This window comes from Ranitomeya imitator, chromosome 6, assembly GCF_032444005.1.
Source record: "Ranitomeya imitator isolate aRanImi1 chromosome 6, aRanImi1.pri, whole genome shotgun sequence".
Lineage (NCBI taxonomy): Eukaryota > Metazoa > Chordata > Amphibia > Anura > Dendrobatidae > Ranitomeya > Ranitomeya imitator.
The window spans coordinates 419838960-419851342 of NC_091287.1; the positions used below are offsets into that span (position 1 = coordinate 419838960).

The 12383-nt window shown below is 43.3% G+C and overlaps 1 protein-coding gene across 1 annotated transcript in view; it reads left to right on the top strand.

The window, feature by feature from the left end:
* The first annotated feature begins 2471 nt into the window (after window positions 1–2471).
* The window catches only part of UBE2V2 (ubiquitin conjugating enzyme E2 V2), a 33191-nt gene continuing 23279 nt past the window's right edge, over window positions 2472–12383 (top strand). The window contains exon 1 of the mRNA XM_069731309.1: window positions 2472–2620. Coding sequence (XP_069587410.1) covers window positions 2605–2620 — 16 coding nt within the window. The 5' untranslated portion in view covers window positions 2472–2604. The remainder of the gene's footprint in view (window positions 2621–12383) is intronic.

The window sequence follows — 12383 nt, forward strand, 5'->3', positions numbered from 1 at the left end:
CATACCACCATCTTAATATGTTTTACTCCCTGGTTCTACACTCGCACCAAACATGGCTATAATGCGAATAGACATATGCATATTTATCTGTATGTATTTGTATTTATATGTCAGGTATTAATTATCTCTCTTTTTCCTTTATCGTTAGAATCGGCTGTACTGAGGTCCGCTCATGTCACTCATCTAGCGCACTGGAATGTGGTCACATTCCTCACTCTGCTTCTCTATCTTTGGCTCGACTCAGCGCAGACACTAAAGGTACTGTCACACTAGATGATATCGCTAGCGATCCGTGACGTTGCAGCGTCCTCGCTAGCGATATCGTCCAGTGTGAGAGGCAGCAGCGATCAGGCCCCTGCTGGGAGATCGCTGGTCGGGGAAGAAAGTCCAGAACTTTATTTCGTCGCTGGACTCCCTGTAGACATCGCTGAATCGGCGTGTGTGACACCGATTCAGCGATGTCTTCACTGGTAACCAGGGTAAACATCGGGTAACTAAGCGCAGGGCCGCGCTTAGTAACCCGCTGTTTACCCTGGTTACCAGCGTAAAAAAACAAACAGTACATACTTACATTCAGCTGTCTGTCCCTTGCCGTCTGGTTCCTGCACTGACTGCTGGCCGTAAAGTGAAAGCAGAGCACAGCCACAGCGGTGAGTCACCGCTGTGTGACTCACCGCTGTGCTGTGCTTTCACTTTCACTTTACGGCCAGCAGTCAGTGCAGGAACCAGACGGCAAGGGACAGACAGCTGAATGTAAGTATGTACTGTTTGTTTTTTTACGCTGGTAACCAGGGTAAACAGCGGGTTACTAAGCGCGGCCCTGCGCTTAGTTACCCGATGTTTACCCTGGTTACCGGGGACCTCGGGATCGTTGGTCGCTGGAGAGCGGTCTGTGTGACAGCTCTCCAGCGACCCGGATCGTTGTCGGTATCGCTGCAGCGTCGCTAAGTGTGACGGTACCTTAAGGAGATCCTCCACCCATCACTGGTTCTCCTTTTAGGCACCGCCTCCCCCTGTCTGTGAGAACTTGTTTATCCTCTTGCTTTAGGCGGAACCTTCCTCTCTGACTCTGTTTTGCCGGATTGTAACACTAGATCGTCATTTCCGCCGGACCTGTAGTGCGGTGCACACACGCCGCTGCTTCTCAGCGCTGCCGCGTTGTCATGGCAGCGTGACGCACTTCCGGTTTCGCCGCACGCTTTCCTATTGGTCTATGAGCCCTTCCTCCTGCCTTTATACAGCGGTCTTTCATTCTTACGACTAGACCAGCGGTGGATACCGCGTCTAGCTCATGGCACAGCTCATTTCACCCGGAACAGGTAACTTCTTCTTCCAGCGGAGCACGACATCTTTCACATAGTCCTACAGTAGGCTCACCTTTCCCATCTCTCTTTTCTGCCCCCAGTAATTGGTCCTACATAGATTTCCCTACGGAGCTCTGGCACTAGGTATGACGCAAGTTATATTTCCTTTACACTCCACCTATAGGGCACTATTTTTATACCATCTATTGTGACCCTTCAGACGCTGCTTTACACGTGTGCCTAGACACCTAGGTCTCTTTGACCCTATTTCAAGCTCAGTACGGTACGTGTCACACGGTTTTCTATAATTTTCCTTTGTACTTCCTACTCTTATACATGGAACATGATTGTGCCTCGATATTCTACATGGTTCTCTCTGGCGATTCTGTCGCTGTATCTATAGACCTGTACATATGATACCGATGCCGTTGTTCTAAATCTCTATATGTTATGTATATACTTTATTTATGTATTTATTTTGGTTTTTTTTATTATTTGTATTATTATTATTTTCACTTGTAGTTACTGATGAAGGTCCGTGTGGTGGACCGAAACGTTTATTTGGTACTACAATAAATCTTTCACTTTGAGCATCAAGTTGAGTGCTAGGTTCCCCTTCCCACAGAGACCCCCAGCATGCAGTCACCCTTCCCCAGGCAGGCCCCTCCAGCACGCAGTCCCACGCAAGCATCACCCCCTTCTCCAGACAGACCACCAGCACGCAGTCTCACACAAGCATCACCCCCTTCTCCAGACAGACCACCAGCAGGCATGCAAGCATCACCAGCTTCCCCAGGCAGACCACCAGCACGCAGTCCCATGCAAGCATCACCAGCTTCCCCAGGCAGACCACCAGCGCGCAGTCCCATGAAAGCAACGTCTCTCCCGGAAGACCCCCCTTCCAGCATGCACTTGCAGCCCCATGCAAGCATCACCACCCCCTTCTCCCCAGGCAGACCCCCGTCCAGCATGCACATGCAGCCCCATGCAAGCATCACCCCTTTCTCCCCAGGCAGACTGCCACTTACCTGATTTGTGACTATGGAGAATGGCCCCAAACACTCCAAATCCTGCACGAAATCCCGCCATGACATCCACAACTTCCTCATGTCTGATCTATGGAGGAAGAAGCGCCACCCCTTCTGGTCACATGGGCATGACGTCAGCAGAGGTCCTTTAGCCGACTTGGATTTAGCCTCTACCGCATAGAATCCTGCTGACGGAAATGACGCCGCCCGGTGGAGGGCGTAGAGCGTGCTGACATCAGCAGCGTGGGCTCCGGTGCTCGGCGGCGGAGAAGATGGCGGTGTGCGCAGGTTGGTGAAGGATGCAGGCTGACCAACTTTTTGCACTTGTCGGTCCCATTGTGGTTTGTGCTGTAGCGGCGCCGCTCCCCGCTCCTGTCCGCGCAGCCGCCTCTGCTGCTCCCGGGGGCTGCATCATTCATTGCGGAGCTCCGACATGTCCGCCGCTCCCCGAGACCCGTGCCGGCCCGCGGTCCACAGATCCGTATACAGGGCAATATAAACATCTATATATACAGATCCGTATACAGGGCAATATAAACATCTATATATACAGATCCGTATACAGGGCAATATATACATCTATATACACAGATCCGTATACAGGGCAATATATACATCTATATACACAGATCCGTATAGAGGGCAATATATACATCTATATATACAGATCCGTATACAGGGCAATATATACATCTATATATACAGATCCGTATACAGGGCAATATATACATCTATATATACAGATCCGTATACAGGGCAATATATACATCTATATACACAGATCCGTATACAGGGCAATATAAACATCTATATATACAGATCCGTATACAGGGCAATATATACATCTATATATACAGATCCGTATACAGGGCAATATAAACATCTATATATACAGATCCGTATACAGGGCAATATAAACATCTATATATACAGATCCGTATACAGGGCAATATATACATCTATATATACAGATCCGTATACAGGGCAATATATACATCTATATATACAGATCCGTATACAGGGCAATATATACATCTATATATACAGATCCGTATACAGGGCAATATATACATCTATATATACAGATCCGTATACAGGGCAATATAAACATCTATATATACAGATCCGTATACAGGGCAATATAAACATCTATATATACAGATCCGTATACAGGGCAATATATACATCTATATATACAGATCCGTATACAGGGCAATATATACATCTATATACACAGATCCGTATACAGGGCAATATAAACATCTATATATACAGATCCGTATACAGGGCAATATATACATCTATATATACAGATCCGTATACAGGGCAATATAAACATCTATATATACAGATCCGTATACAGGGCAATATAAACATCTATATATACAGATCCGTATACAGGGCAATATATACATCTATATATACAGATCCGTATACAGGGCAATATATACATCTATATATACAGATCCGTATACAGGGCAATATATACATCTATATATACAGATCCGTATACAGGGCAATATATACATCTATATATACAGATCCGTATACAGGGCAATATAAACATCTATATATACAGATCCGTATACAGGGCAATATAAACATCTATATATACAGATCCGTATACAGGGCAATATATACATCTATATATACAGATCCGTATACAGGGCAATATATACATCTATATACACAGATCCGTATACAGGGCAATATAAACATCTATATATACAGATCCGTATACAGGGCAATATATACATCTATATATACAGATCCGTATACAGGGCAATATAAACATCTATATATACAGATCCGTATACAGGGCAATATATACATCTATATATACAGATCCGTATACAGGGCAATATATACATCTATATACACAGATCCGTATACAGGGCAATATATACATCTATATACACAGATCCGTATACAGGGCAATATATACATCTATATATACAGATCCGTATACAGGGCAATATATACATCTATATATACAGATCCGTATACAGGGCAATATATACATCTATATACACAGATCCGTATACAGGGCAATATAAACATCTATATATACAGATCCGTATACAGGGCAATATATACATCTATATATACAGATCCGTATACAGGGCAATATATACATCTATATATACAGATCCGTATACAGGGCAATATATACATCTATATATACAGATCCGTATACAGGGCAATATATACATCTATATATACAGATCCGTATACAGGGCAATATATACATCTATATACACAGATCCGTATACAGGGCAATATATACATCTATATATACAGATCCGTATAGAGGGCAATATATACATCTATATATACAGATCCGTATACAGGGCAATATATACATCTATATACACAGATCCGTATACAGGGCAATATATACATCTATATATACAGATCCGTATAGAGGGCAATATAAACATCTATATATACAGATCCGTATACAGGGCAAGATATACATCTATATATACAGATCCGTATACAGGGCAATATATACATCTATATACACAGATCCGTATACAGGGCAATATAAACATCTATATATACACAGATCCGTATACAGGGCAATATATACATCTATATATACAGATCCGTATAGAGGGCAATATAAACATCTATATATACAGATCCGTATACAGGGCAAGATATACATCTATATATACAGATCCGTATAGAGGGCAATATAAACATCTATATATACAGATCCGTATACAGGGCAATATATACATCTATATATACACAGATCCGTATACAGGGCAATATATACATCTATATATACAGATCCGTATACAGGGCAAGATATACATCTATATATACAGATCCGTATAGAGGGCAATATAAACATCTATATATACAGATCCGTATACAGGGCAATATATACATCTATATATACACAGATCCGTATACAGGGCAATATATACATCTATATATACAGATCCGTATACAGGGCAATATATACATCTATATATACAGATCCGTATACAGGGCAAGATATACATCTATATATACAGATCCGTATAGAGGGCAATATAAACATCTATATATACAGATCTGTATACAGGGCAAGATATACATCTATATATACACAGATCCGTATACAGGGCAATATAAACATCTATATATACACAGATCTGTATACAGGGCAAGATATACATCTATATACACAGATCTGTATACAGGGCAATATATACATCTATATATACACAGATCCGTATACAGGGCAATATATACATCTATATATACACAGATCCGTATACAGGGCAATATAAACATCTATATATACACAGATCTGTATACAGGGCAATATATACATCTATATATACACAGATCCGTATACAGGGCAATATATACATCTATATATACACAGATCTGTATACAGGGCAAGATATACATCTATATACACAGATCTGTATACAGGGCAATATATACATCTATATATACACAGATCCGTATACAGGGCAATATATACATCTATATATACACAGATCTGTATACAGGGCAATATATACATCTATATATACACAGATCCGTATACAGGGCAATATATACATCTATATATACACAGATCTGTATACAGGGCAATATATACATCTATATATACACAGATCCGTATACAGGGCAATATATACATCTATATATACACAGATCCATATACACCGCTGTATATATACACAGATCCGTATACACCTCTATATATACACAGATCCGTATACAGGGCAATATATACATCTATATATACACAGATCCATATACACCGCTGTATATATACACAGATCCGTATACACCTCTATATATACACAGATCCGTATACAGGGCAATATATACATAGATCCGTATACAGGGCAATATATACACAGATCCGTATACAGGGCAATATATACACATCTTCTATATACACTAATCTGTATGCAACAGTATATATACACAGATCTGTATCTACATTGATCTGTATACACTCTTAGGCTATGTGCACACGTTGCAGATTTCCTGCGGATCCGCAGCATTTTTTCCTCGCAGAAACGCTGCAGATCCGCAAGTGATTTACAGTACAATGTAAATCAATGAGAAAAAAAAATGCTGTGCGGAAAATTCCGTGTGGAAACACTGCGGATTAAAAGAAGGAGAATTCACTTCTTTTTTGCGGATCTGCAGCGTTTTTGTACCCATTCCATTATAGAAATCCGCAGGGGTAAAAAACGCAAGAAATATGCACAAAAGCTGCGACAAATCCGCACCTGCGTTTTCTGGCAAGAGATGCAGAATCCGCACAAAAAATTCCTTAGACTAATCCGCAACGTGGGCACATAGCTTAAATATACAGCTAATAAATATATATATATCTATATATCGCAATATATACACAGATCTGTATACACTGCTATATGCATCTACATATACACAATCTGTATACAGCACTATGTATTCACATCTATATACACCTATGTATACACAGATTTGTATACACTAATATACAGTGGGGCAAAAAAGTATTTAGTCAGTCAGCAATAGTGCAAGTTCCACCACTTAAAAAGATGAGAGGCGTCTGTAATTTACATCATAGGTAGACCTCAACTATGGGAGACAAACTGAGAAAAAAAAATCCAGAAAATCACATTGTCTGTTTTTTTAACATTTTATTTGCATATTATGGTGGAAAATAAGTATTTGGTCAGAAACAAAATTTCATCTCAATACTTTGTAATATATCCTTTGTTGGCAATGACAGAGGTCAAACGTTTTCTGTAAGTCTTCACAAGGTTGCCACACACTGTTGTTGGTATGTTGGCCCATTCCTCCATGCAGATCTCCTCTAGAGCAGTGATGTTTTTGGCTTTTCGCTTGGCAACACGGACTTTCAACTCCCTCCAAAGGTTTTCTATAGGGTTGAGATCTGGAGACTGGCTAGGCCACTCCAGGACCTTGAAATGCTTCTTACGAAGCCACTCCTTCATTGCCCTGGCGGTGTGCTTTGGATCATTGTCATGTTGAAAGACCCAGCCACATTTCATCTTCAATGCCCTTGCTGATGGAAGGAGGTTTGCACTCAAAATCTCACGATACATGACCCCATTCATTCTTTCATGTACCCGGATCAGTCGTCCTGGCCCCTTTACAGAGAAACAGTCCCAAAGCATGATGTTTCCACCACCATGCTTTACAGTAGGTATGGTGTTTGGAGGAAAAAGAATACTGAGTTGCATCCATCAAACACGACAAGTTGTGTTTCTATCAAACAGTTCCAGTTTGGTTTCATCAGACCATAGGACATTCTCCCAAAACTCCTCTGGATCATCCAAATGCTCTCTAGCAAACTTCAGACGGGCCCGGACATGTACTGGCTTAAGCAGTGGGACACGTCTGGCACTGCAGGATCTGAGTCCATGGTGGCGTAGTGTGTTACTTATGGTAGGCCTTGTTACATTGGTCCCAGCTCTCTGCAGTTCATTCACTAGGTCCCCCCGCGTGGTTCTGGGATTTTTGCTCACCGTTCTTGTGATCATTCTGACCCCACGGGGTGGGATTTTGCGTGGAGCCCCAGATCGAGGGAGATTATCAGTGGTCTTGTATGTCTTCCATTTTCTAATTATTGCTCCCACTGTTGATTTCTTCACTCCAAGCTGGTTGGCTATTGCAGATTCAGTCTTCCCAGCCTGGTGCAGGGCTACAATTTTGTTTCTGGTGTCCTTTGACAGCTCTTTGGTCTTCACCATAGTGGAGTTTGGAGTCAGACTGTTTGAGGGTGTGCACAGGTGTCTTGTTATACTGATAACAAGTATAAACAGGTGCCATTACTACAGGTAATGAGTGGAGGAAAGAGGAGACTCTTAAAGAAGAAGTTACAGGTCTGTGAGAGCCAGAAATCTTGATTGTTTGTTTCTGACCAAATACTTATTTTCCACCATAATATGCAAATAAAATGTTAAAAAAACAGACAATAATAATAATAATAATAATAATAATTTTATTTATATAGCGCCAACATATTCCGCAGCGCTTTACAAATTATAGAGGGGACTTGTACAGACAATAGACATTACAGCATAACAGAAATACAGTTCAAAACAGATACCAGGAGGAGTGAGGGCCCTGCTCGCAAGCTTACAAACTATGGGGAAAAGGGGAGACACGAGAGGTGGATGGTAACAATTGCTTTAGTTATTCGGACCAGCTATAGTGTAAGGCTCAGGTGTTCATGTAAAGCTGCATGAACCAGTTACCTGCCTAAGTATGTAGCAGAACAGACACAGAGGGCTAATACTGCATAAAGTGTATGAGAACATGATGCGAGGAACCTTTTTTTTTTTTTTTTTTTTTTTATTATAAATAGGCCACACAGGCAATGTTGATTTTCTGGATTTTTTTTTCTCAGTTTGTCTCCCATAGTTGAGGTCTACCTATGATGTAAATTACAGACGCCTCTCATCTTTTTAAGTGGTGGAACTTGCACTATTGCTGACTGACTAAATACTTTTTTGCCCCACTGTATATGTGTGTGTGTTTTTATATATTGTGTGTAAGTGTTGACACACTTAGCTGCTTCATAAGGTGGACACAGGAACGGTTTTGGTAGTAGATCACCTGCTGGTTTTATTATGGACATGGACAGCATAAAACCTTAGCAGGGATCAGCAAAATAAACAGAGCCTCTCTGGCGTAAAGGTTAAGCAAAACAAAGATACAGTCCAAAAGAGTCCTTTCCCTGCAGGATTCACCCGCAGATAGCACACAACCTCTTCAACTCCTCTGGGAGCCACGTGGGAGTGCCTCTTTTCCCAAGACACAACACTCACCTACGCTCTAGACCAGCTTTTTAAAGGGCCACTGTCACCCCCTCCAGCCGTTATAAACTAAAAGAGCCACCTTGTGCAGCAGTAATGCTGCATTCTAACAAGGTGGCTCTTTTAGTTTTTGGTTCATGTATTCCAAAAATAAAGCATTTTGAAACTTATCCAAAATACCTGTCTTTGTCCATGGAGGCGGGTCCTCACTCCCCAGCTTGAACCGCTACTCTGCCGTCACTCAAATCTTCAGGGGCTTTTGGCGCCGCCCCCTCTCCGCTGTTTTAGCTTCAAATCCGGTGCTTGCGCTGTCTACTACTGCGTTGTGCAGGCGCAGTAAGCTCTGGCCGTCTGACGTCCCAGCCAGGCTTGCAGACTGCGCCTGCGCGGGCATTGCGGCCACCCACCTTGGGAATCCCTGCCCCGCACTGTGTTATGCATTATGCACAGTGCGGGGCTAGGATTCCTGGGCATGCGCACTGCGTGTGTCAACCTGTCACCCAGGTCCCCCGCCTTGCAGCGTCTGTCTATTCAGCTGATCGTGCCTCCTCCTCCTAGCAATCGCCGGGAAAGAACCAACCTTGCAAAATTCCTGCACGATCAGCTGAATAAACAGACGCTGTAAGGCGGGGGATCTGGGTGAGAGGCTGACACGCTGTGCGCATGCCCAGGAATCCCAGCCCCGCACTGTGCATAATGCATAACCCAGTGCGGGGCTGGGATTCGCAAGGTGGGTGGCCGCACAGGCGCAGTCTGCAAGCCTGGCTGGGATGTCAGACGGCCAGAGCTTACTGCGCCTACCCCACACAGTTGTACACAGCGCAGGCGCCAAATTTGAAGCTAAAACAGCGCGGAGGGGGCGGCGCCAAAAGCCCCTGAAGATTTGAGTGACGGCAGAGTAGCGGTTCAAGCTGGGGAGTGAGGACCCGCCTCCATGGACAAAGAGAGGTATTTTGGATAAGTTTCAAAATGCTTTATTTTGGGAATACATGAACCAAAAACTAAAAGAGCCACCTTGTTAGAATGCAGCATTACTGCTGCACAAGGTGGCTCTTTTAGTTTATAACGGCTGGAGGGGGTGACAGTGGCCCTTTAAGCCAGATGATGTGATGATCACCTGACCGTGACATCATCCCAGGTCCTGTCAGTACACAGGCCCATGTCAAGATATGGTGAGCACACTCCCACCCACTCTATGGGTGCCCATGTAAAACCAGCCCATGTATATAACTTCAAATTAACCCTCTCAACATATAGTGTGCTGGAGGAAAAATATCCTGGTTTCACACTACTGATGCCAATATGCAAAGTGACTCATTTCTCCCCTCATACACTGTGTCAGTGACCCTGTCACAATACCGGTTTTTACGTACCGGTAATAGGATTTTACGGAGCCACGACAGCACCCCTACAAGAGAGGGGATCCGCCCACCTTCCGGACAGGAACCTACAGGATTTAGAGGGACGGTCCCCCTCATCACTCCAGTTTGTGTTTCAGAGTATAAGGGACACCGCCATTGAGTTAGTACATAAACATATATACTTAAACATTACTAAATACCATCACCTTCTAAAGAGTGATTTTTTAACAAGCACACTTTCCCCAAAGGGTGCAGAAACCAGTGAATAACTACGGGGGGGAATGTGCGGGTGCTGTCGTGGCTCCGTAAAATCCTATTACCGGTACGTAAAAACCGGTTTTCCTATCGCCACGACAGCACCCTTACGAGAGATTTTCAAAGATCAATCACCTGGGAGGGACTACAGCACCAAGTACTGTACGGCGAAAAACTAAATTGGCCTCTGAAGATAAGTCAAGACGATAATGTCTATAAAAGGTGGAAGGAGATGACCACGTTGCCGCCTTACATATTACGTCTATGGAGACGTCCGCTCTTTCCGCCCAGGATGAGGCCATGGCTCGAGTAGAGTGGGCCCTGATGCCATCTGGTGGTGTCTGGCCTTTAGCAGTATAAGCCAAATATATCGCAATTCTTATCCATCTGGCGATAGACGCTTTAGTTACACTCGCCCCTTTCCTTGGGTTCTGAAAGGAAACAAACAGAGCCCTACTCTGCCTCCATGGTTCTGTTCTATGTAGGTACTCTAATAGAGTTCTTCTGACATCTAACATGTGATATTTCTGCTCGTCAGCTGAATTCGGATTGTCACAGAAAGATGGTAAAATTATTTCTTGACTTTTTTGAAATTTGGAAGCTACTTTTGGTAGGTATGCTGGGTCTGGTTTTAATACTACCCTATCTTGAAAGACCATTAAATAAGGAGGATCTATCGACAAAGCTTGTAAATCACTCACTCTCCTAGCAGAGGTCAGGGCTACTAGGAAGGCTGTTTTTAAAATTAATTTTTTTATGCAGACAGAATCTAATGGCTCAAAGGGGGGGTTCTGTTAAGGCGTCTAAAACCAAATTTAAATCCCATGGTGGTAATCTAGGAATATACACTGGGTTACTACGTTCAGAGGCCTTAATAAATCGGGAAACCCATCTATTTCCCGCCACATCGCTGTTATATAACGCTCCCAAAGCTGATACTTGGACTCTAAGGGTATTTACCGCCAAGCCCAATTCTCGGCCCTTCTGTAAAAACTCCAGAATAGCCGGAATTGGAACCCTGCCTGAAAAGGGATTTTGGTAGAAGGCAAGGAACTTTTTCCAAGTTTTAGCATAGATCTTAGTGGTAACTTCTTTCCGGCTATTTAAAAGGGTAGATATGAGAGCCTCTGAAAACCCTCTTCTCCTCAATAACTCCCTCTCAAATTCCACGCCGTCAGATGCAGGGATTCCACATTGGGGTAACGGAATGGACCCTGAGAAAGAAGCTCCGGGCTGGTCGGCAGTACCCAGGGGTCGGACACAGACATTGCCCTGAGTAACGAGAACCATGCCCTCCTGGGCCAAAAGGGGGCAATCAGGATCACTCTCGCTCTCTCCTCCCTGATCTTCCTGAGGACTATAGGGATCAGACACATTGGGGGGAACGCATAAGCCAGAGGGAAATCCCAGTGTATTTGAAGGGAGTCTATTATACAGGGCTTGTCTGCCACCTGAAGAGAAGCGAACTTCCTAGTCTTGTCTGTTCTCTCTCGTTGCAAATAGATCGATAACGGGCAACCCCCATAGGTCTACTATCTGTTTGAACACCCGTCGATTCAGAACCCATTCTCCCTGACGTAGAGAATGACGGCTGAGGTAATCTGCCTCTGTGTTGAGCTCTCCTCGAATGTGAACGGC